Raw genomic sequence first — 27,605 nt, forward strand, 5'->3', positions numbered from 1 at the left:
GAGATTTAAATGGTGACACGCCCGCCTCACATTGGATGCTTTTGCGCCGAATTCAAAAAGGAAGAGGGAAGAGTTTCTGTCCACTACTAGACACTTTTTTTTTTAACCCCACAAGGCCGGAGAGATAGCAGAAGCACAACGAAAAAAACAAAGGACGGAACATTTTTAAAAAAGCATTAAGGTGAGTGACTTTATTTTATCATTTCAATGGCGTTGTTATGCCGACCTCTGTCCCAACATAGGAACCCTTTCCGGACATTATGTAACCTCCATTGAGCTTTATATACTAATATAAATGACTTATTTTGCTTGAACGACATAATACAATAAGACGTTGGAGTGTTGTTGTTTCCTTTAACGCAAATGTGTGAAGAAAGATCCAGTTTTTGTAGGCATCGAGCATCGTCTGCTCGGCGCCAAATTTCCCTAGCGTCAAAATTATCAAAATTCCTTAACATAAATAAGACAAAAACCTTCCGTGACTACATCCAAGACAAAGCGAGAATAGTTACAGTACAATTGTCTTACTTTATTTAATTCTACACTAAATAATGCTTGCTGAGGTAGGCAGAAAGTTAGCTTGAATGCTAACAGATATGCTATGCTAACCTATATTTTCAACGACTATCCCTGTTTTGGCTCCTTTTACAAGGAATAATGTAAATAACCACTGTGTATGTGTGATGCATTTTATAGATAACGGCAGCATGAAGTGCCCACAATATGACATAGCCATGGTCAGGAAGAACATGGACAAAGGTTCTCCAGAGAAGTCCTTGGACCTTCATGTTAAAGAGTCCCCTTCCAAAGAACCCCTGGCCCTTAAACCCCAGTGTCCCCCTGGTGAGAGAGTGCACGACGGCACTGTCGGAGCGGTCTACGGCAAAGAAAACCAAACCCTGAGAGAGCATGCAAGGACCTTGGAGGACAGCGGCTACCTGTCGTTGCACAACAGTCAAATTGAGGAAGAAAACGACCACGGCCAGACAAGGCCGCCCAAAACCCCACTGCAACCTCCTTCGCTCCCATCGCCGAAAAAGTCACCTCCGTGCCAAGAGGGCACCAATTCCAACCGCCGCGTGACGGTGGTGACCGCTTCCACCCCGGTGGAACGCAGCGGGCGCCGAGCACTGACTCGCGCCTTGTGGTCCACCCCGTCAGAGCACCGCGGCAGCCCCAACCTGCCCATCATAAAGTTCCAGCAGGCCGTGTGCGAAGAGCTCGCCAAGAGTTATAACAAGACAAAGAGGTAATGTGCCTACTGCACTTGGGGGGGGGGGCTGTTTGTTCTTGGTGTTGAGAAGCTGCATTCCAGAAAAGTGTGAAATTTCAGAGCGCCTGGGTAGCCTAGATGCGACAGAATGCCGCTTAAATCTTTGCGGTCACTTGCAAAGTGGGGACACAGACGCACCGAAACAATACAGTTATTGCTTCGTCTGCATTGCACTCAACCAACTTTTTCAACGCTTTCACTTAAATTCTGTGTTTAATGATATTTAAAGGGGAACATTATCACAATTTCAGAAGGGTTAAAACCATTAAAAATCAGTTCCCAGTGGCGTATTTTATTTTTCGAAGTTTTTTTCAAAATTTTACCCATCGATATCCCTAAAAAAGCTTCAAAGTGCCTGATTTTAACCATCGTTATATACACCCGTCCATTTTCCTGTGACGTCACACAGTAATGCCAATACAAACAAACATGGCGGATAGAACAGCTAGGTATAGCGACATTAGCTCGGATTCAGACTCGGATTTCAGCGGCTTAAGCGATTCAACAGATTACGCATGTATTGAAACGGATGGTTGTAGTGTGGAGGCAGGTAGCGAAAACGAAATTGAAGAAGAAACTGAAGCTATTGAGCCATATCGGTTTGAACCGTATGCAAGCGAAACCGACAAACGACACGACAGCCAGCGACACGGGAGAAAGCGAGGACTAATTCGGCGATCGCCTTCTAACCAACGATTGGTATGTGTTTGTTTGGCATTAAAGGAAACTAACAACTATGAAGTAGGTTTACAGCATATGAAATACATTTGGCAACAACATGCACTTTGAGAGTGCAGACAGCCCATTTCAGGCGCGCTAAGAACATATATTTTTCCACGATTTCAGCACTCAGGTTAACCATACCTAAAGAGACACAAAATACTGCATTACACAAGACTACCCGAATGTACTCGAATGATTGAAAAAAATAAATGTTTTTAAGCTAAATTATTGGTAAACACAGTTTATGTATAATAATTTACGTAAAACCACGAGTAATGAATAAAGTTTTCATCAATTAATATATTCTGTAGACATACCCTCATCCGCTCTCTTTTCCTGAAAGCTGATCTGTCCAGTTTTGGAGTTGTCAGCATCTGCTTTGACTGTCGCAGGATATCCACACATTCTTGCCATCTCTGTCGTAGCATAGCTTTCGTCGGTAAAGTGTGCGGAACAAACGACTGACCTTTTCGTCGTATTTTGAACACATTTCGTCCAATTTCTTGCCACTTTCGCATCTTTGGGCCACTGGTGCAACTTGAATCCGTCCCTGTTCGTGTTGTTACACCCTCCGACAACACACCGACGAAAGTGAGAAAATGGCGGATTGCTTCCCAATGTGACGTCATCGCTTCGAGAGCGAATAATAGAAAGGCGTTTAATTCGCCAAAATTCACCCATTTAGAGTTCGGAAATCGGTTAAAAAAATATGTGGTCTTTTTTCTGCAACATCAAGGTATATATTGACGCTTACATGGGTCTGGTGATAATGTTCCCCTTTAAATCAAATTTTTTTCTAAAGAATTGGACAAATTTGCTTTGAATTTTGTCACTTTGTCCAAACACGTTTTGGATCGTCTTAAGGGGGCCCTATTAAGCAAAACTTTTCTTGCATTTGGTTTTGATTGATTGAAACTTTTATTAGTAGATTGCACAGTACAGTACATATTCCGTACAATTGACCACTAAATGGTAACACCCGAATTAGGGCTGGGCGATATATCGCGGGTTTGTCTCTGAGCGATATAGAGAATGACTATATCATAATATCGAGTACCGGTATACATTCTCACGCAGTTGCTTTTAGCTGCGGACATTACACTACAAGCTCTTCATACTCTGTCTTGTCTGTCCTTCTCACAGGCAGCAAGCGCACCTTCTAACACACGCCACATACTGTCACGTCATACGTCACGTATACGCCCTCTCGGAGCAGAGAGGTAGCAGCCCGGCTAACGTTAGCTGTGATGCTAGCGGTAATACGAGCGAAAGAAGGTGTGAATCTGGTAACAAATGAAGGAAGAATTAACTCCCCCCAAAAAACAGCAGGTGGTCCATCGTCTGGCGGTGGTTTGGCTTCAAGTGGGAATATGTTGAACAGACAACTGTAATTTGTCAAGTACGGTATTCGGCAAAAGCGTTGTTACAAAAAGTAGCATTACTGCTAATATGTAGCATCATTTGAAAAGTCCCCTGCTAGTGAATGAAGAGTGCTCACTCCAATCCATCCATTTTCTACCGCTTATTCCCTTTGGGGTCGCGGGGGGCGCTGGAGCCTATCTCAGCTACAATCGGGCGGAAGGCGGGGTACACCCTGGACAAGTCGCCACCTCATCGCAGGGCCAACACAGATAGACAGACAACATTCACACTCACATTCACACACTAGGGCCAATTTAGTGTTACCAATCAACCTATCCCCAGGTGCATGTCTTTGGAAGTGGGAGGAAGCCGGAGTACCCGGAGGGAACCCACGCAGTCACGGGGAGAACATGCAAACTCCACACAGAAAGATCCCGAGCCCGGGATTGAACCCAAGACTACTCAGGACCTTCGTATTGTGAGGCAGATGCACTAACCCCTCTCCCACCGTGAAGCCCCCAATCCAATCCACTTTATTTATATTGCACATTTAAACAACAAAAATGTTTCCAAAGTGCTGCACAACAATATCAAAAACAATATTTACGTACTCCGCACGTCAACATCTCCGTTCGGTGCCACACGTCCACACCATCAAAATGCCGAGGCAAACATTTCCAGATCAACACAGTATGAAAAAATAGCGATTTTTTTTTTTTTTTTTTTTTTTTAAGTTGTGATTTCCCTCTCTGCATGAAAGTTTAAAAGTAGCATGTATTAATGCAGTATGAAGAAGAATGTTTTAATGTAGACACATAGAATCATCATACTGCTGTGATTATATGCATCAAGTGTTCATTCAAGGCTAAGGCAAAATATCGAGATATATATCGTGTATCGCGATATGGCCTTAAAATACAAATATATATGCTATCGGCATAATACAGTCATCACACAAGTTAATCATCAGAGTATATACATTGAATTATTTATATTATTTAAAATCCGTGGGGGAGGGTTAGGTTTGGTTGATGTCAGCACTTCAGTCATCAACAATTGCATCATCTGAGAAATGGACATTGAAACCGTGTAGGTCTGACTTCGTAAGATATGTACAGCGAGCAGTGAACAATGGGATGTGCATAAGTCTTGAAAATTTGAAATCAAATCGTCGAGGCATTGCAAAGATCATTCTAAAACAATCTTGCCTTCCGTCATACTTCCTCTAAACATTCCATTTTGAATTTACCCCATCGGGGACTTTTTTTTCCCAATGATTGCCATCATATGGTAAAGCTTTACCCGAATTGTAGTGATTGTAGTCCGACCCTATATTCAATAAGCTTCTTTTTCTCTATCTTGTTGTGGGGAAGACTGGCTCGTACATCCACATGCATGCTGTGAAAAATTGTCTGTTTCTCAGCTGTGGTCCTTATGGGCCGCAGCGGTACTCAGTTGTGAGCGGTACCACCAGTTGTGGCAGCAATGACAATATCAAACAAACAGAAGAAGTCTGGGCTAAAGTGATAGACATTTCTTAAGTGAAAAAAATTTGACTAAAATGGTGAAGCTTTGTGTACATTTGCACTTCAATTGTTATTTATTATCAATTTTATTAGAATATATTCATTTTAGCACAGTGTAAATGTATTTCTGATCAGTTTGAGTCCTTTCTTTTGCAGTATATTTGATTCATATTTTGTAATCAGCCTGACCTAAGTTTTGATCATCTTTGTGATTAACACATGCTTTCATACCATTTGACAATGTTTACCCTGTTGAACTGTAAGTAAGTTAGATACAATGAGTAAATATTATAACAATCGACAGTAAGATTATTAATTCAGTGTTGATATTTGAGTGGGTGCCAGGCTCCTTTTTGTAGTGGAAAAGTTGGGCCCTGAGGTCAAAAAGGTTAAGAATCCCCAATGTAGACCACCAGGAAGTTTTTTAAAAAATCATAAAATTGCCCCTTTCAAAACTTTTTAGCTCTTAAAAACATAAGATATTTAAGGAATTAGTTCAATTTTGAGTGTCTCCAAAGCTACTTCCCAGTTTTCTGGAATTCTGTAAAAATGTAATGTTGGTGTCTCAGTCATGATATTAATTGTGACCGTTTTTGTGGGACCCAGGTACGACTGGAGCGTCATCTCCAAGGTGGCCGAGGACCACCTCTTGCATCAGGTGATCGGGCGCCAGATGGGCCTGGAGTACGTGGACGTTTTTTCATCTCTTCTGTCCAAGAACATGAGAAGCATCCTCGCCAACATCCTGGCCCTGCTCGGGGACCTGGACCTCATCAGGTACATAACATTTTAAACCCGCTGCACTCAGCATGCCTTCGTTTCGCCATTGCTTTATTCACGTTTGGGGTTTTTTTTGTAAACGCAGCTGCAGGAAGGTGAGCAGGACATGGAGGAAGATAATTTGTGAAGACAGCGCTGCTTTGAGAAGGTGTGCGCAAGCTGAGCAGACACTTCAGGTGAGGAGAGTGACGCTGTGATGGTGTCTGACACTGGTGTGTTCACTGCAGAGGTACTGACAACTTCTTGTCCTTAGGAGTCCATTAGCTCCTCAAAGCTAAAGAACTGCGGTCTGACGAGGGACCTGAGCGTGTCCAGGGTGGTGATGTCCTGCATGCAGAAGGTGGCCTCCCCACATTCTTCGTCATCTTCCTTGTCAACAAGCTGCGGCGTCAACAGACGGACAACCCCTGAACCGAAAGGCAGCAAGTCTACCTCACAGTGTTCTCGCTTCGAGGAATTCATGAAGGTTAGAAATATTTTTTTATGTTATGCCACAATGTTGATACATTTGTCCCCGGAAGTATTTGGGGGCTGGAGCAATTCACAAAATCCACAGTTCGGATGTTATCACCAGGCCTGCAATGCTCATTCAGTTAGAAAAAAGATTTTATATTCTTGTCTTGTCCAAAGTGCGGCTCGCTGCGGATATTTTTTTTGGACTGCTCACATTGTAAAATGCAAAACAGAGCAACAATAAAAAGTGGGGGGGCTCAAACCGGTGAAATGTAACAAAAAGTTGCAATGCTGACTCTAATAACAAATCTGCCATGTAGCCTGTTTTCCTCCTTTTTAAAACTTCCATTGCTAAAAAAATAATAGGAAAAAAATCAATATTGTTATGAATTATTTACCTATTCAAGGCTCCATCAAATATTCATCCCCGAAATATTTTTTGGCAGAATATTGCACGTTTTGAGTGTTTGCCATAACAAAACAATTTAAAATATGGTTGACAGATCTGAAGTTGTCTAGAGATTTGGGCAGAGAGTAAAATAGGACTTGATTTTAACACATTTTTGTAATTGTCTTTGCTCAAAAATAACAATGAATTCAAATAAATGTTATGAAATATTTACCTATTTAAGGCTCTAATTTCTTCACTTCTAAAATTGGTGGGTGTCCAAATGTATTTGGACAATGTGTCATGAAGATAGAGACACGTAATCCAAAAACTTTTAAGGCCATGAAAACGGACGTACTCTATAAAATAAGTCTTAATGCATATTTGTTTGTAAAACCTTTTGAATAAAAAGTCAGTCAGTTTTCATAGTTTCTTTTTAAAGAGATTGAGGTAGTGTGTTAGGCAAAATAATGTTAAGTTTTTTGGACATTTTATGACAACAAATAAGGGAAAAACCGTAGAAATTGATGGATGGTAATAGGAAAAGAAAAAAAAGAAATTGTTTTGCTAAAAAGTCCCTTGTGATAGGTTTTTGTATCTTATGACTAAAAATATTTGTCATTTACTGAGTGTGTTTTCTCTTCCTGTGCCTTTATTTCAGGCGGGCAGCAGTCTGAAGCAGTACCAGTCTCTGCGGCGCTGCAACAAGTGCGGTTCGCCGGCCATGCACTCTGCCGAGGTCCAGCGGGCCACGTGCATGCGGTCGTCCTGTCAGTTCGACTTCTGCACAAACTGCCAGGGGGCCTTTCACGGCTCCACCCCATGCAGGGCGGCGTTTCCTCGGTCCCGCTTCGACGCCTCCAAGAGCACCCCCGTCCTACCGGGCAGCGCTCAGAGCAAGAGGAACGTCAGGAGGTTGTGATGGTTTACTTGGCTTTTATTTTGAAAAGTCCTGTTGCCAAACAGGCTGTGTTTTAAACAGCGGAGTCGTTTTTCTGCTCGATTTGAGACAATGCTGTTAGACTCAGACCTCCGTGGTTTGCTCGACTGAATGAACTGAAGCACTTGCTCTGAAACAGGACAATCCGCTCGGCGACTGGGTTTAAAACACACTGTTGTTGCTTGGGACACCAAAAATAACACAAAGGAATGCTGACACTTTAAAATGTAAATATTTAAATTGTTTTAATAATGCAATGATTGTAAATATTTCCCCGTTTTTTCTATTGTTTTTTAAATAAATCCTGTCCTTTTAAAGAATGTTTGTTTAAACTTTTACTGTACTCTATATGTATTGACATTCCCTCCATAAAAGATGTATCAAAAGAGATTTTATTTGTGATTCATTGCTCAATTATGTCAAGTTCAATCAAAAGCTGCAAAGGCCCCTATTGAATCTGCGATGTTTATTATTATTATTATTATTATCAGGGCCTGAGCAGCAAAACGCTGCTTTGTTTATTATTGTCCTCCCACTTAGGTCACATTTATGAGGCCCTTAACATGCATGAAAACTCACCGTTTTTTGCAGGTGCATTAGGTGAGATTTTTGAGGTCCTGAACGGGAAATTTTAAATATGACTAGCATCCCCTCAGAAATTTGAAAGAATTACCCCCTGCTACCAGATTTACAAAAATTGATCTATCATAAGAAAACGCACGTAAAAATCTCAAATTAAAGAAAAATTAAAGTCAGTCATCTTGGTTTCTGTCGGTCAGTTTTAGTCTAAAAACAAGTCGTACTTTATTAAACTCTTTTTTTAAGGGACTTTGACCAAATGAGCTGCGGTTAAAATGAAAGATACTAGACAGATGAATGATAAATTGCGACAGAAAATTTGCCTACGTCATAGGAAGTGGTCGTGGCCTGCAGCCAAACTTTGATCTGAATTTTTGAAATTTTCAACACAAAACTTGAATAAACTGGCATAAATTGGTACAATTAATGATAACACCCTGAAGTGCCGTATGGGTTAGTACCTATCCGTACTCATTCATAGTGTGCGGAGCCTGACGGGCAAAAACTGCTCCTCACCATTACCCGTCAAACTGTCATTACATAACTTTAAATCAGGCCTGGGCAATTATTTTGACTTGGGGGGGCCAAATTTAGAGAAAAAAATGTGTGGGGGCCGGTATATTTATTTTTAGGAACAGTTATACAAAACCTCACAATAATGTCTGATTGAATGCTAAAAACGTTAAAAAAACAGAATGGAATTTAACGGGTTTTTTTTTACTGAATGAGACACCCAGAATGTACATGAAAATAAAGAATTTAGGATTTACAATATTAACTATGAAGGATAAAACTCTGAATGTGAACGTCACACCTCCTCTCCATCCACATATTTTACAATCAAGTGAAACGCAACAAAAATGCAACAAACAGTGAATTATGAAGGTGAAGGGTAAAAAAAAAAAAACACACCTACAATCTGATATATTTGATACATCAATAAGCTTTGGAACTTTTCTGTAAAAATCCCATTCCACGTCTGTCCCTGACACCCACATTTCAGGCTCTGGAAACACTCTGTGGAAACGCTCCCCACCCACACTGCTTGGTGGATGACCATAGTAACTAACAGTGACGTGCAGTCACTAGAGGCAGGTGAGGCGGGGCCTCACCTGTCATCATGGAAAGAAAAAAAAAGTAAAAATAATTTTTTTTAATTAAATTGTTATATGTATTCAGTGATTATACTATAAAGTTATTTTCCATTTAACTTCACCCGTTTTAGATTATTTTTTATTTAAAATCTGCGTTGTGCCTCAACATGGATTGCGGACTCGGCTTAATGCTGGTCTGCTGTGCAGTGATACCGTATTGCTATATGAATTATATTATGCATTTCCATAGTTTAGTTAGCTGAGGTATATAATGTACAGTGTATTTTGTCAACAACTGTATGTGTGTAACGTATTTCTTGTGCTGAGCGATCATAAAACGGCTGCAAAAGACGCACTGGCTGAGGCTCGCCTCCTGCACCCCCGCCGTAGAATGCACGGCAACCCCTGACGGGAGTGTTATATCAACTAAAGCCCACACTTAAACTTTCCACGTGCAAGATTGAATCTATTTAAAAAAGTTATTTCATAAGAAACCAAAAAGTGCAAAAACAATAATGTTCGTGTTGGAGGAGTTGTGAATGACTGCAGGGCCACAACATTAGGTACACCTGCAGACTGCAGGTGTATCTAATTCACAACTCCTTCAACACGAACATTATTGTTTTTGCACTTTTTGGCTTCTTATTAAATTAATTGTAACCTATTTTTATGGGCTTTCCTCTTTGTGATGTTAAATTCCTGTTATGCGCTGTTATACAGTACCGGTATATGCCTTGAGCTCTTATTTTGAAGGCGCTAAGAGCGGAAGTGATGACACGTTGGAGTGGAGCGGAAGTTTTTGAAAGAAGGTAAATAAAGTGGTCCTCGTGTAAACTGGAGCCTCCATGTTTGTTATTTTGTAGTTTCATACAGTATAGGCGACATTTATAAACCCTCGGTTACACTTTTTTAAATAGATTCAATCTTGCACGTGGAAAGTTTAAGTGAGGGCTTTAGTTGATATAACACTCTCGTCAGGGGGTGCATTAATCCAGCACAACAGCGGCTCATGGACTTATTTTATAAGTAAAGGTAAGACCATAATAACGTTTTTTTTTATTAAATGTGCTTTTTTGTGTGCTACAGTTTGTATGTGTAAAGTTAAAGTTAAGTTAAAGTACCAATGATTGTCACACACACACTAGGTGTAATGAAATGTGTCCTCTGCATTTGACCCATCTCCTTGATCACCCCCTGGGAGGTGAGGGGAGCAGTGGAGAGCAGCAATTTTTGGTGATTTAATAACCCCCAATTTCAACCCTTGATGCTGAGTGCCAAGCAGGGAAGAATGCTGGTATGAGCTTTTAAACATAACCCGTTAACTGCTGCCAATCAAATGGTGAATAAGATACTCTTTAGGGTTCATATGTTTGTTAATCTGACTGTGATGAAGTCAGTGCCTCACCAGCCATCAACCTCACCGCACGTCACTGGTAACTAATTAGATGACCATAGTAACTAATTACAAGACCATAGTAACTAATTAGATGACCATAGTAACAAAATATATAGTATATCATGCAGATTCCAATCATTGAAAGACTTAGTATAGTTGAAGACTGCACATCATAATAGCAGCTACACTTTCCATCTTAAACATCTAATACATTGATTTAGGAATGTCAGGCGGGCCAGATTGAAAAGCTTATCGGGCCGCATGTGGCCCCCAGGCTTTAATTTGCCCAGGTCTGCTTAGATGATCAGACAGATACTAAACTAATGGTATTTTTGTCCAATTTTGGACTGGTAGTGAAAACTGTGAGGGCTGTCTCCGTTGAGTGATTTGCCCTGAAACCGGACTGAAAGGGGTCACAGAGATTGTTAGACACTAAGTGTTCATTTAGCTGCTGTACAACAAATTTTTCGAAGATTTTCGAGGTAAAGGGAAGGTGGGACACCGGCCGGTAGTTCACCATGAGGTCAGGATCGAGGTTAGATCTTTTGAGCAGAGGATGAATAACCGCTTTTCTGAATGCTAGGGGAACAGTTCCAGAGAAAGGTGATAAGTTAATAATATTTAGCACTGATGGTCCTAATATTACAAACAGCTCCTTGATAAGTTTCCCAGGAAGTGGGTCAAGTAAACATGTTGTTTGTTTTGTCCCATTTACAAGTCGCAGGAGCCCTGCTGGTATCAGACAGGGACAAGTCACAGGTGGAGAAAATCCTCAGTGCTGAACTCTGTAGAACTTGCACCTGGCTCACTGACAACAAGCTATCCATACACTTAGGTAAAACAGAATCCATCCTGTTTGGGTCCCACATCAACCTTAAGAAAGTCAATGACTTCACTATAAAAGTGGGTGACATTGTTATCACCAGGAAGGATGAAGTCACCTACCTAGGTTCCTTTCTAGAGGCTAATCTTTCCTGTGATAAAATGGCAACCAAGGTAATCAAAAAGGTCAACCAACGAACAAGATTTCTCTATAGAATCTCCTCTCTGGTCAACAAAAGCCCCATGAAGATTCTGACGGGAACTCTTGTTCAACCCTTTTTCGATTACACATGCACCTCCTGGTACCCTAGCACCTCCAAAACCCTCAAATCTAGACTCCAAACATCCCAGAACAAGCTAGTCAGGTTACTTCTAGACCTCCACCCCAGATCACACCTCACTCCTACCCACTTTTTCAAAGTGGGCTGGCTCAGGGTGGAGGACAGAGTAAAACAACTTGCACTGAGCCTAGTCTATAAAATCCGCTACACCTCCCTGATACCGAAGTACATGTCAAACTACTTCCTTAACGTAAATGACCGCCATAACCACACCACCAGGGGGAGCTCCACTAACCACGTTAAACCCAGATTCCGATCTAACAAAGGTCTTAACTCATTCTCTTTCTATGCCACATCAATGTGGAATGCGCTCCCAACAGGTATAAAAGAAAGGGCATCTCTATCCTCCTTCAAAACCGCAATAAAAGTACACCTCCAGGCAACTTCAACCCTAAACTAACACCCTCCCCAGATTGATCAAATGTAAACAATCAAATGCAGATATTTTTCTTATGCCTTCTGATCTCTCTCTCTCTCTCTAAGTCCACTACTTGCTGTACATATCCTACCAAGTCAGACCTACACTGTTTCAATATCAATTTCTCTGTTCTTAATAGTTGATGACTGATGATAACAACCAAACCTAACCCCCACCCCCCCCCCCCCCCCCGCTCCACACTCCGAATTGTAAATAATGTAAATAATTCAATGTATACACCCTGATGATTATCTTGTGTGATGACTGTATTATGATGATAGTATGATAGTATATATCTGTATCATGAATCAATTTAAGTGGACCCCGACTTAAACAAGTTGAAAAACTTATTCGGGTGTTACCATTTAGTGGTCAATTGTACGGAATATGTACTTCACTGTGCAACCTACTAATCTCAATCAATCAAAGTCTCAATCAATCAATCAATCAATCAATTCTTCTAATGCAGTGGTTCTTAACCTGGGTTCGATCGAACCCTAGGGGTTCGGTGAGTCGGCCTCAGGGGTTCGGTGGAGCCTCCGCCGTCAAGTCACACCCGACTCCTCGTGTAATAAAACCTTCTCCCTATCGGCGTATTATGAATACCCCCAAACAATATTACCCTCTAATTTTCCATCTGATTTGCAGGTGTGTAATTTGTTGTGAGTTCATGGACTGTGTAGGTTTTGTTCTTTGAACAAGGTGATGTTCATGCACGGTTCATTTTGTGCACCAGTAAAAAAACATAGAACTTTGTCTTGGATTTGAAAAAACCCAAAACGTTTTATTTTTCACTAAAGAAGGGTTCGGTGAATGCGCATATGAAACCGGTGGGGTTCGGTACCTCCAACAAGGTTAAGAACCATGTCATTTCTTCAAAAAGAAAGAGATTATTTTAATGAGTTAAATTTTCTTAGTAAAGAATTTCATTAGGTCATCAGCCGAGTGGGTGGAGCTACTGGGAGGAGTCCCTTGTTGGGTTAGCGATGCTACTGTACTGAACAAATATTTAGGATCGTTTTCATTGAGGCGGAGGAGATTGGAGTTGTAGTTGGTTTTAGCTAAGGTAAGCGCGTGTTTATACGTTATTAAACTTTAAAACTTTAACTCAGGACTTTAAAAAAGAGGCAATACATGGCACACAAATGTAATGAGTATCAGAATAAAAGCATATCAGAGAGAAAGAGAAGCTGTGAGATATTAAAAAAAGAAAAGAAAATACAATTTCAAAGTAAAATAGTGTGTTTTACAGTAAAGTAATTAGTTACGGTATATTAAAATACATTGGCCATTATTGAGTCATTTTATTTCCTATCCATATGAACAGCAAGGAGTTGATTAAACTTGAAGTCATGCAACACAATGCAAGTGTTATAATGTTCATTTTCCACATTTGGACCTAAAGGTAGCAACTCTGTGATTGAAGAGGGAAACACTGACATCTAGTGGCAGAAATCTGAACGTGAAGATTTCTTTTATTGCCTTCGATACCGTCGATATAACATTCTTTTAGAACGCATCAAATCACATATTGGTATGTCAGAATTCGCTTTTTCTTGGTGTAACTCGCATCATTACATTATTATTACATTATTATTACAATATTATTGCATATCATTAAATTACCATTACATTACTATGTTATTATTATATTATTATCACATTGTTATAACAGTAACACATGATTATTATATCATTAAAACTCTTACATTAAACATTATTATTACTTTTTTACATCATTATTACATTACATTGCCATGCCAGCAACTTGAAGGTTCCAGGTACGATTCCAGCTTTTGCCGTTGTGTCCTTGGGCAAGACACTTCACCCTTGCTCCTACTAGTGTATGAAAGGGAATGCATGTTTGGTGGCGGTCGGAGGGGCCGTAGGTGCAAATTGGCAGCTGTGGCTAAAAAATGTAGCTTACCACCAAATGTGTGAATGCGTAGTGAATGAATGATGGGTTCTGACTTCTCTGTGTAGAACTTTGAGTGTCTAGAAAAGGGCCACATTATTATTACAACTCCTGCATTATTACATAACTTTTACATAATTATTACAACTCCTGCATTATTACATTATTATTACATTAATATTACATTCTTACATCATTATTACAATTCCTGCATTATTACATTATCATTACATTAATATTACATTATTATTACAAATCCTGCATTATACTTTATTGTTAAATAATTATTACAACTCTTGCATCGTTACATTATTATTACATCCGTATTACATTATTACAATATTATTACAACAAAATTATTACAACACCATGTTGTCTGTCTTATCTGTGTTGGCCGTGCGATGAGGTGGCGACTTGTCCAGGGTGTACCCCGCCTTCTGCCCGAATGCAGCTGAGATAGGCTCTTGCACCTCGGGTAGACCCCGAGATGCAAGAGGGGCAAGGGCCCGTTTAACACTGCTCCCAGCTTTAATGTTCTATTACATTTTTTTAGTACAATTTAAAAAAAAACAATTTGACCAAAGAGCTCTACAAAATCTAAATAAACAAAAAAGTGCAAAAATATTAAAATATACAATTTTGTCACAGCAAGATAAATACAATACTAAAATAACACAACAAATGATTAATAAAAAAAAATATATAATTGAATAGGAAGAAAAAAATAAAATAAATATCCTGCCAAATGTACTATGTTAAAATTAAGCCATTATTGGTCATGGAAATGCTTTTTTCCAACCGCAAATGGCATTAGGTCTAAATAGCACATTGTGAACAATGACAAACATTTGACTTCACTTCACAGTTTAATGTCAGAGTGTTACAACACGAATGTCCAAAGTTTGGCTGTAGGCAACAAAATAATAAGTAATTGGCTCTCGACATATTCTAAAAATAGAATTCCTACATTATAAATGAGCTGTATTATTAGACATGACACTAAATTGCTTTGTCAACTGTACAATGTACAAAATGCATATATATATATATATATATATATATATATATATATATATATATATATATATATATATATATATATATATATATATATATATATATATATATATACATATATATATATATATATATATATATATATACATATTTGTGTGTATATATGTAATGTTTATATGTATATATATACTATATAAGCATATATATGTTTAATTGTATAAATATACTGTGTATGCATATATATATATATATATATATATATATATATATATATATATATATATATATATATATACAGTATGTATATATATATATACAGTATGTATATATATAGATATATATATACAGTATATATATTAATTTATATATACAGTATATATATATATATATATATATATATATATATATATATATATATATATATATATATATACATACTGTATATATATATATACATACTGTGTGTATATATATATATACATATATATATATATATATATATATATATATATATATATATATATATATATATATATATATATATATATATATATATATATATATAAGTATACTGTATATGGCAACACTAAAATTGGCCCTAGTGTGTAAATGTGAGTGTGAATGTTGTCTGTCTATCTGTGTTGGCCCTGCGATGAGGTGGCGACTTGTCCAGGGTGTACGCCGCCTTCCGCCCGAATGCAGCTGAGATAGAGGAAACGCCGCCCTGCACAGGGTGGATGGATATATCTATCCATCCATTTACTACCGCTTGTCCCTTTTGGGGTCGCGGGGGGTGCTGGAGCCTATCTCAGCTGCATTCGGGCGAAAGGCGGGGTACACCCTGGACAAGTCGCCACCTCATATATATATATATATATAACAAAATTTTCATCACATTTTGTCCAATGCAAAATTAAGTATGTATTTTCCGAACTATAAAGCCTATAGATATAAAGAGATCTTGGAGGACGACACCGGAGAGCTTTTTATCTTTATATATATATATATATATATATATATATATATATATATATAAAGATATGTGTATATATATATATATATATATACAAGTCGCCACCTCACATATATATATATATATATATATATATATATATATATATATATATATATATATATATATATATATATGAGGTGGCGACTTGTCCAGGGTGCACCCTGGACAAGCGGTAGAAAATGGATGGATGGATGGATGGATATATATATATATATATATATATATATATATATATATATATATATATATATATATATATATATATATATATATAAAGATATAAGCCTGAGCCACAAAATTTTATAAGAAAAATATATGTTTTTCCATATATTAGCCGCACCGATCTATGAACCGCAGATATATACATTGTGACATTAGTTATTAGTTACCTTAATTGTTTCCAAACGGTGTCTGTAACACGGCAGTAAAACGGCTGATTAAACAAAACAGAAGTCATCGTCATGGACTCACTAGCTGCGGAGTTCATCTCTCCAATGACTCCACGGTGCCATTTTGCTGAATTTACGAAACTGAAACGGTACAAAAATAATGCCATTGTAAGTAAGCCAACTAAGATTGTAGCTAATGCTAACGACGCTAGCATCATTACATTACAATAGCACGTACAAATAATGCTTAAAAACACTCCTACAGACATCACACACGGGACGGTTTAGTAAGTAAGAATTGTTTTAGTTATATTGTAAAACTACAAACGTTGCTTGAATGAAGAATCCATACGAGTAGAACGCTATGGACGGCTAGAAGACCGAACTGTACTTCCGGTTGGTTTAAAAAAAAAAAAAGTCTATACTATTTACTTTCTAGCCGGTGTCAGCAAAGAAAAATCCACATGTAAGCTGCACCGTTTTACAAGCCGCAGTGTCAAAGCCTAGGAAAAAAGTAGCAGCTTATAGTTCAGAATTTACGATATGTGAATGTTAGAGCTTGTTGCTACATGATGGAAATCCATCCATCCATCCATTTCCTACCGCTTTTCCCTTTCGGGGTCGCGGGGGGTGCTGGAGCCTATCTCAGCTGCATTCGGGCGGAAGGCGGGGTACACCCTGGACAAGTAATTTTTTTGTAATAATATTGTAATAATGTAATACGGATGTAATAATAATGTAAGTCACCACCTCATCACGGTGCCAATGATGTGCAAAATGCAGCAAATCCAAATAGTGAATGAATGAATGAATGAAATAAGTTTATTTCGGTCATATAATCAACCATCAACCATTAACCATTTTGTGTGACCAGTTAAAGAGTACAGATTATACATATATAACAATCATACACATTTACACACAAAAAGAAAAGAAAAGAAAAGAAAAAGCATGACTGAAAAAGGAATAGGCTGAAGCCAAGGCTTATATTTGCCTATCCTATACCTTCACTGAAAATTAGATTACCTGGATATTCAACGTTAAAAAGAAAAAAAAAATCAATGGGATGAAAGTACCGTAATTGTTACTATATTTTTCAATTATTTCACCTTTCAATGTTTTCTTGAACCTTAACAAATAAGTACATGTCTTCAGCTCATCACTGAGCTTGTTCCTCCATTTAACTCCTAAAACTGAAATACATTTGTATTTTATATTCCTTCTTACTTTACCTATTTCAAAAATCAATATCCCCCGTAAATTATAGTTTTCTCCTCTTAATTGAAATAACCTAAGAATACAAGTTGTTCTTTACTCCAAACAAAATTTCCATTGTTTTTAAAAACACAATATCTGAAAATTTTAACACATTAAAACTTATAAATAATGGATTGGTAGCTTCATAGTAGCACCCTTTGTGTATTATTCTAATGACCCTTTTTTGAAGTTTAATAATTGGGTCTACGTTTGTTCTATAAACATTTCCCCAAACTTCAACACAATATGTTAAATATAGAAAAATAAAAGAATAATATAACATATGCAGACATTTCTTATTCAGCATGTGTTTTACTTTATAAAGAATGGCAATGGATTTGGATATTTTTCCCTTTATATATTCAATATGCGGTTTCCAACATAATTTATGATAAATTATTATTCCCAAGAATTTAGTTTCATATACTCTATCGATTTCCACTTGATTTAAGTTTAATTTTGCTTCGCAATTTGTCCTTGCTAAACACCATAAATTCAGTTTTCTTATATCACACCATTTTTTAGCTGAATCAACTCAACCTCTATTATCCTCAACACTTCCTTCAAGTCTTCTCTGTCATGTCTGTGTAATCATGTTTTGTTTTAGTCATGTTTTGTTTAGTTATTGGACTCTTTAGTTTCTGGCTTTTCACTCCCTTGTCTTGTTTCCATGATTACCCATTAGTTTCACCTGTTCCACGTTTGGACTCATTGTGCACTCTTGTTTGTCACCATAGCAACCCATTAGTTTTCACCTGTCACGTCACGCACCTGTTTCACGTTTTGAGTCACGCACCTGTTTTCGTTAATCATGTCTGTAGTATTTAAGTTCATTGTTTTCAGTTTGTCTTTCTGGTGACATCCCCACATTTATGCTCTGCACATTTCTGACACTTTTTTCATGTCCATCGTTCATGCTGCTCCTTTTGTCCATGCCAAGTAAGTTTTGTTTATTAATGCCACAGTTAGTGTTTTTTTGTTGTTGTTCATAGTTTCTGCCTTTGTGCAAGTATTTGTTTTCATAGCCAAGTTGTTTCTCCGCCACTGTGCGCGCTTTTCGTTTGTACTTTTTTTTTGGATAAAATTAAATAAATATGTTCTCACATTCCCGTCTCGCCCGAGCCAACTTTCCGTTGCCTTCTAGAAAAACTAAACCCCAGGACCAAGTCATGACATTGTCCTGAACAATATACATGTGTATCATCTGCAAACATAATACATTTCAATTTATTAGACACTGAACAAATATCATTTAAATATAGTATAAATAACTTAGGTCCCTTGTGGACATGTAGTCAACATTTTTACGTGAAACGTTTACATAAAATACTTTTGTATTTTCTTGGTTCAGCATAAAAGTATTCTAATTACTACATCATTTAAAAAGAGTATCTTGGAATAGAACATAATTGACTTTTTTCCTGCTAGTGTCTGATGCCCATGTCACATTGGCGGCTGTGGATTAATCACCACCGTGGCCTTTTAGTCCCTCTGTGACTCAGGATCATTTATCCGGCGGCGCTATTGATCACCTGCCATGCACACACACACACACACACACACACACACACACACACACACACACACACACACACACACACACACACACACACACACACACACACACACATTTCTGTGTTTTTGGGAGTGTGTTTTAATTATGAGGATTACCTCAAACTTCCAGCAATCCAACAAAAACCTTTTAGATGATTTCTCACACACAAGATCATTAATCAAAGGCACCATATTTAAAGTATTTTTCAGCAATGTTAAATCAGTCTCCAATGTTCCATAATAGTACAAACCCCGTTTCCATGAGTTGGGAAATTGTGTTAGAAGTAAATATAAACGGAATACAATGATTTGAAAATCATTTTCAACCCATATTCAATTGAATGCACTACAAAGACAACATATTTGATGTTCAAACTCATAAACTTAATTTTTTTTTGCAAATAATAATTAACTTAGAATTTCATGGCTGCAACACGTGCCAAAGTAGTTGGGAAAGGGCATGTTCACCACTGTGTTACATGGCCTTTCCTTTTAAAAACTGAGGAGACACATTTTTTAAGGTCTCCGTTGTGGTATTTTAGGCTTCATAATGCGCCACACATTTTCAATGGGAGACAGATCTGGACTACAGGCAGGCCAGTCTAGTACCTGCACTCTTTTACTATGAAGCCACGTTGATGTAACACGTGGCTTGGCATTGTCTTGCTGAAATAAGCAGGGGCGTTCATGGTAACGTTGCTTGGATGGCAACATATGTTGCTCCAAAACCTGTATGTACCTTTCAGCATTAATGGCGCCTTCACAGATGTGTAAGTTACCCATGTCTTGGGCACTAATACACCCCCATACCATCACAGATGCTGGCTTTTCAACATTGCGCCGATAACAATCCGGATGGTTCTTTTCCTCTTTGGTCCGGAGGACACAACGTTCACAGTTTCCAAAAACAATTTGAAATGTGTACTCGTCAGATCACAGAACACTTTTCCACTTTGTATCAGTCTATCTTAGATGAGCTCAGGCCCAGCGAAGCCGACGGCGTTTCTGGGTGTTGTTGATAAACGGTTTTCGCCTTGCATAGGAGAGTTTTAACTTGCACTTACAGATGTAGCGACCAACTGTAGTTACTGATAGTGGGTTTCTGAAGTGTTCCTGAGCCCATGTGGTGATATCCTTTACACACTGATGTCGCTTGTTGATGCAGTACAGCCTGAGGGGTCGAAGGTCACGGGCTTAGCTGCTTACGTGCAGTGATTTCTCCAGATTCTCTGAACCCTTTGATGATATTACAGACCGTAGATGGTGAAATCCCTAAATTCCTTGCAAATGAGAAAGGTTTTTCTTAAACTATTCAACAATTTGCTCACGCATATGTTGACAAAGTGGTGACCCTCTCCCCATCCTTGTTTGTGAATGACTGAGCATTTCATGGAATCTACTTTTATACCCGATCATGGCACCCACCTGTTCCCAATTTGCCTGTTCACCCGAGGGATGTTCCAAATAAGTGTTTGATGAGCATTCCTCAACTTTATCAGTATTTATTGCCACCTTTCCCAACTTCTTTGTCACGTGTTGCTGGCATCAAATTCTAAAGTTAATGATTATTTGCAAAAAAAAAATGTTTATCAGTTTGAACATCAAATATGTTGTCTTTGTAGCATATTCAACTGAATATGGGTTGAAAATGATTTGCAAATCATTGTATTCCGTTTGTATTTACATCTAACACAATTTCCCAACTCATATGGAAATTGGAAGTTTTAGCAAACCTACTGAAAACATGCCATTTTGTGTTTGCTGCTTTAATGCTAATGAGCTAATTAAGCTAATGTGCACTTTATCTACTTTTTTTTACATTTTACCTCTTCCACTTCTATCAAACGTGTATCACATAAAGCATACTAACATTAGTTGGACTGGAGGACACAAACATTAGCAACGTCAGCGTAGCTATGTGAGCTACAATGCTAACATTACGCTCACATTTTAACAGCAACAACATGATTGGTTAGCCTAGCCGCGGAAAAAAACTATCACACAGCAGATAGTTGGCATAAATCTGGGGTGTATTTCAAGATCTGTAGCGAAGCCTGCTCCCACGACCCCTTTAATTTAACAGCATTATCATGCTAGTTTGGCATATTTGCCAAAAATCTAACTTGCAGCTACTACATGTGTAACTGACTGGAAGATAGTTGGCTGGGATCTGGGATGTATTTCAAGATATGTAGAGAAGTCTGCTCCCCGTCCTTTAATCTAACGGCAATAGGTTGTATTCACCTGATGCCTGATGCTTGCATTGTTTTAAGTTCCTGGAACTGTTCAAATCGTGAAAAGGGTAGACGTTTTTTCAGAGTTTCTTTGATAGGCGGCCAAGAAGGGCGAAAGAGTGCAAGATTTTAGGAAAAACTATATTGGAAATTTTCTGATCAAGTAGTCAAACAATTTTTTTTTCTTAGATTCACATGCATAACTGACTGGCAGAGATCTGGGGTGTATTTCAAGATGTGTAGCTAAGCCTGCCTTTCCCCCTTTCTTTATTTTAACAGCTGCATCATGCAGGTTAGCGTATTCCCCAAAAATCAAATTGTGCTACTAACCAACAGAAAGTTGGCAGAGATCTGGGGTGTATTTCAAGATGTGTAGCGAAGCCTATTTTCCCCCTTCTTAGATTTATCAGCAATCTCATGCTCGGTTAGCAGTCTCCCTGAAAATCTAACTTACAGCTCCCACATGCATAACTGACTGGCAGAGATCTGGGGTGTATTTCAAGATGTGTAGCGAAGCCTGCCTTTCCCCCTGTCTTTTATTTAACAGCTACAGCGTGCCAGGTTAGCGTATTCCCCCCCAAAAAAATCCAATTTGCAGCTCCCACATGTGCTACTAACCAACAGATAGTTGGCAGAGATCTGGGGTGTGTTTCAAGATGTGTAGCGAAGCCTATTTTCTCCCTTCTTAGATTTATCAGCAATCTCATGCTAGGTTAGCAGTCTCCCTGAAAATCTAACTTACAGCTACCACATGCATAATTGACTGGCAGATATCTGGGATGTATTTCAAGATGTGTAGCGAAGCCTGCCTTTCCCCCTTTCATTAATTTAACAGCTACAGCGTGCCAGGTTAGCGTATTCCTCAAAATTCCAATTTGCAGCTCACACATGTGCAACTAACCGACAGATAGTTGGCAGAGATCCGGAGTGTGTTTCAAGATGTGTAGCGAAGCCTACTTTCCCCTTTATTTAATGGAACAGCAATATCATGCTAGGTTAGCAGTCTCCCTGGAAATCTAACTTAAAGCTCCCACATGCATAACTGACTGGCAGATATCTGGGATGTATTTCAAGATGTGTAGCAAAGCCTGCCTTTCCCCCTTTCATTAATTTAACAGCTACAGCGTGCCAGGTTAGTGTATTCCTCAAAAATCCAATTTGCAGCTCACACATGTGCAACTAACCGACAGATAGTTGGCAGAGATCTGGGGTGTGTTTCAAGATGTGTAGCGAAGCCTACTTTCCCCCTTCTTAGATTTATCATCAATATCATGCTAGGTTAGCAGTCTCCCTGAAAATCTAACTTACAGCTCCCACATGCATTACTGACTGGCAGATATCTGAGATGTATTTCAAGATGTGTAGCGAAGCCTGCCTTTCCACCTTTCTTGAATTTAACAGCTACAGCGTGCCAGGTTCGTGTATTTCCCCCCAAAAATCTAATTTGCAACTCACACATGTGCGACTAACCAACAGATAGTTGGCAGAGATCTGGGGTGTATTTCAAGATGTGTAGCGAAGCCTATATTCCCCTTCTTAGATTTATCAGCAATATCATGCTAGGTTAGCAGTCTCCCTGAAAATCTAGCTTACAGCTACCACATGCATAACTGACTGGCAGATATCTGGGATGTATTTCAAGATGTGTAGTGAAGCCTGCCTTTCCCCCTTTATTTAATTTAACAGCTACAGCGTGCCAAGTTCGCGTATTCCCCAAAAATCAAATTTGCAGCTAACACATGTGCGACTAACCAACAGATAGTTGGCAGAGATCTGGGGTGTGTTTCTAGATGTGTAGCGAAGCCTACTTTCACCTTTCTTTAATTGAACAGCAATATCATGCTAGGTTAGCAGTCTCCCTGGAAATCTAATGTACAGCTCCCACATGTGCTACTAACCAACCAATTGTTGGCAGAGATCTGGGGTGTATTTCAAGATGTGTAGCGAAGCCTACTTTCGCCTTTCGTTAATTAAACAGCAATATCAAGCTAGGTCTCCTTGAAAATCTAACTTACAGCTCCCACATGCATAACTGAGTGGCAGATTTGGCATAGACCTGGGATGTATTTCAAGATGTGTAGCGAAGCCTGCTTTTGTTTTTCTTCTTCTTTTTTCCCCTTTAATTTTTGTTACAAAAGTGGTTCGGCGTCTCCATGAAGTGAGGCATTTGTTTTTCGTGTTTGGTGCTCATAAACAGGCTCGAAGATAACCGCAATGACACTTTTCGCCCAACTGGACACTTTATTAGGTACACCTGCCCAGTCCACATGCTTGTGTGACTCACCATGCTCACATAACAATATAAAACTAAGAAAAAAAAGGCATGTGCTGTACTGTAGTTACACACACTCGCGCGCGCACACGCACACAGACACACACTAGACTGGTGTTGAAAATCTCAAGCACCCCCCCTCCCCCCATCACCTGCCCTCCATCTGTCTATTTTTACCCTGTTTGGTCCATTAAGATCATCAGTGATGAGAGTTAATGAGTGAAGCCTCTCCACAAAGCAGACAGTAATCACATATGTCCTGAAGAGTGGATACACACACACACACACACACACACACACACACACACACACACACACACACACACACACACACACACACACACACACACACACACACACACACACACACACACACGCACACACACACACACACACACACACACACACACGCACACACACGCACACACACGCACACACACACACACACACACACACACACACACACACACACACACACACACACACACGCAACATACATCTACTGTATACACACATGTTGTGTTTTTTCCTGTCATTAAAAAATAGACTCCATTGAAAAGATGTGCTCACAAGGCAGAAAAAAAGAACTTTCATAACAACCTGCAGAATAATTTCCTATTCTGTCAACAACACAAAGGCATTTGATGATACTTGGAGAAAAAGTACAATAACGGCATACACAATTAAGCATCAGGTCGCTGCAACTACCTGCTATAGCGTGCCTGCATCCTGCTTTTTCCACGCGGACCGTCACAAATGGCTTTGCCGAGTCAGCGAAATCTGTCGTGCGTACTAAAGAGGGACACCTCGCCTCCCAATTATCAAGTCAAGTCAGCGTCCAAGCACCGCAGGACATTCCTTGTTGACATTTATGAGTCAAATATCCGCTTCCATGTGACACTTGTAAGCAAAGTGAGTCACAAAATCACACACACACACGTACACACACACACAGGCACACACAGAATATTATTCGTTTGTAAGGCCTGCTTTGCATTCAAATGGAAACTTTCCATTTATCTCAGAAGCTGGGGGGGGGGGGGGGCTCGAGCTGGTGGAGAAGTTCCGGCTGGACCTAGTTGGACTCACTCCGATGCAAAGCAAGGACTCTGGAACCAGTTCTCTCGAAAGGGGCTGGACTCTGTACGTTGGAGTTTAACCCAGTCGACAAGAGAGTAGCTTCTAGGGGTGTGGGAAAAAATCGATTCGAATTCGAATCGTGATTCTCACGTTGTGCGATTCAGGGTCGATTCTCATTTTTAAAAAATCGATTTTTTTTTACAATTTTTTAATTATTTTTTATTATTATTATTATTATTATTATTTTTATTTATTTATTTAATTTAATTTTTTTATTTAATTTTTTTATTTAATTTTTTTATTCAATTTTTTTTCATTTTTTTTTATTAATCAATCTAACAAAACAATACACAGCAATACCATAACAATGCAATCCAATTCCAAAACCAAACCCGACCCAGCAACACTCAGAACTGCAATAAACAAAGCAATTGAGAGGAGACACAAACACGACACAGAACAAACCAAAAGTAGTGAAACAAAAATGAATATTATCAACAACAGTATCAATATTAGTTACAATTTCAACATAGCAGTGATTAAAAATTCCTCATTGACATTATCATTAGACATTTATAAAAATAAAAAAAAGAATAATAGTGTACCTAATAGTAATAACAGTGGCTTACACTTGCATCACATCTCATAAGCTTGACAACACACTGTGTCCAATATTTTCACAAAGATAAAATAAGTCATATTTTTGGTTCATTTAATAGTTAAAACAAATTTACATTATTGAAATCAGTTGATAAAACATGGTCCTTTACAATTATAAAAGCTTTTTACAAAAATCTACTACTCTGCTTGCATGTCAGCAGACTGGGGTAGATCCTGCTGAAATCCTATGTATTGAATGAATAGAGAATCGTTTTGAATCGGGAAAATATAGTTTTTGAATCAAGAATCGCGTTGAATAAAAAAAAAATCGATTTTGAATCGAATCGTGACCCCAAGAATCGATATCGAATTGAATCGTGAGACACACAAAGATTCACAGCCCTAGTAGCTTCCCTCTCCGCCTCCGGGTGGGGGGACGGTTCCTGACAGTTTTTTGTGCTTACGCCCTAAGCAGCAGTTTAGAGTACCCACCCTTTTTGGAGTCCCTAAAGGGAGTACTGGAGAGTGCTCCCCCAGGTGATTCCCTTCCTGGGGGACTTCAACGCTCACATTGAAACCTGGAGATTGCGAGATTGGGAGGAACGGCCATCCAGATCCAAACCCGAGTGGTGTTTTGTTATTGGACTTTTGTGTTTGTCACAGATTGTTCATAAAGAACACCACGTTCATACATAAGGGTGTCCATGTGTGCACTTGGCACCAGAACACCCCAGACCGCAATTCAATGATCAACTTTGTGGTTGTATCATCGGATTTGCGGTCTCATGGTTTTGACACGAGGGTGAAGAGAGGGACGGAGTGTTCAACCGATGACCACCTGGTGGTGAGTTGGCTCTGATGGTGGGGGAGGATGCCGGTCAGACCTGGGAGGCCCAAAAGCATTGGGAGGGTCTGCTGGGAACATCTAGCAGAGTTTCCCGTCAGAGAGAGATTCAATTCTGACCTCTGGAAGAACTTTGAACATGTCACGAGGGAAGCACTGGACATTGAGTCCGAGTGGACCATGTTCCATACCTCTATTATTGAGGCGGCCCGCGAGGTGGTTAGAGCCTGTCTTGACGGTAATCCCAGAACCCCCAGGTGGACACCAGTGGTGAGGGATGCTGTCAAGGTGAAGAAGCTTGGGGAAGCCATGGAAAAGAACATCCAGACAGCTTCGAAGCGATTCTGGAACACCATTCACCACCTCAGGAGGTTGAATCAGTGCACTGTTAACTATGGTGGGGATGGTGTGCTGCAGACCTCGACTCGTGATGTTGTAGATCGGTGGAGGAAATACTTCAAAGACCTCCTCCATTCCACCTACACGGCTTCCTATGAGGACACAGTGCCTGGGGAATCTGGGGTGGACTCTCCTATTTCTGGGGCTGAGGTTGCAGAGGTAGTTAAAAAGCTCTTCTGTGGCAGGACCCCGGGGGTGGATGAGATCCGCTCTGACTTCCTTAAGGCTCTGGATGCTGTGGGGCTGTTTTGGCTGACAAGACTCTGCGACACTGTCTGGTAATCGGGGGAGGTGCCTCTGGATTGACAGTCCAAGGTAGGGGTTTCTCTCTTTAAGAAGGGAACCTGAGGGTCCAACTATCGTCGGATCACACTTCTCAGCTTTCCCTGTAAGGTCTATTCAAATGTACTGGAGAGGAGTCTACGCCAAATAGTCAAATCTTGGATCCAGGGGGATCAGTGTGGCTATCGTCCTGGTCTTGGAATGGGCCAGCTCTATACTCTCGGCAGGAACCCCGAGTTTGCCCAACCAGTCTACATGTGCTTTGTGGACTTGGAGAAGGCATTCGACGGTGTCCCTCGGGAAGTTTTGTGGGGAGTACTCAGTGAGTACGGGGTATCGGACCGCCTGAATGTGGCGGTCGTTCCCTGTAGGATAGGTGTCGGAGCTTGGTCTATATATAATTTCTAGGCGCAGTCAGGGCGTTGAAGGATCTGGCCGGGATCTTCAGCTCTCACTGGATCAGTTCGCAGCCGAGTGTGAAAAGACTCAGATGAGAATCAGCACCTACAAGTCCGAGTCCATGGTTCTTGCCCAGAAAAGGGTGGAGTGCCATCTCTGGGTTGAGAAGGAGCTCAAGTACCTCAGGGTCTTGTTTACGAGTTAGGGAAGAGTGGATCGTGAGATCGACAGGCGGATTGGTGCGGCATCTGCA

General features: G+C 39.5%; 1 protein-coding gene across 1 annotated transcript; it reads left to right on the forward strand.

Annotated features, from left to right (window-relative positions):
- The first annotated feature begins 12 nt into the window (after positions 1 to 12).
- On the forward strand, positions 13 to 7,829 carry fbxo5 (F-box protein 5). Its single transcript, XM_061971317.2, has 6 exons — positions 13 to 181; positions 697 to 1,249; positions 5,491 to 5,661; positions 5,750 to 5,840; positions 5,918 to 6,130; positions 7,167 to 7,829. Exons 2-6 carry the CDS (start codon positions 708 to 710, stop codon positions 7,425 to 7,427), a joined length of 1,278 nt encoding a protein of 425 aa, XP_061827301.1. The 5' UTR covers positions 13 to 181; positions 697 to 707; the 3' UTR covers positions 7,428 to 7,829.
- Positions 7,830 to 27,605: the final 19,776 nt, after the last annotated feature.

The sequence above is a fragment of the Nerophis lumbriciformis genome, linkage group LG02, assembly GCF_033978685.3.
Source record: "Nerophis lumbriciformis linkage group LG02, RoL_Nlum_v2.1, whole genome shotgun sequence".
Classification (NCBI taxonomy): Eukaryota; Metazoa; Chordata; class Actinopteri; order Syngnathiformes; family Syngnathidae; genus Nerophis; species Nerophis lumbriciformis.

Excerpts from the sequence above, each read along its gene's own strand:
- fbxo5 (XM_061971317.2), top strand. The coding sequence starts at position 708 with ATGAAGTGCCCACAATATGACATAGCCATGGTCAGGAAGAACATGGAC. Across the intron at positions 1,250-5,490 it reads AGTTATAACAAGACAAAGAG|GTACGACTGGAGCGTCATCT; the intron begins GTAATGTGCCTA and ends TGTGGGACCCAG. Across the intron at positions 5,841-5,917 it reads AAGCTGAGCAGACACTTCAG|GAGTCCATTAGCTCCTCAAA; the intron begins GTGAGGAGAGTG and ends TCTTGTCCTTAG.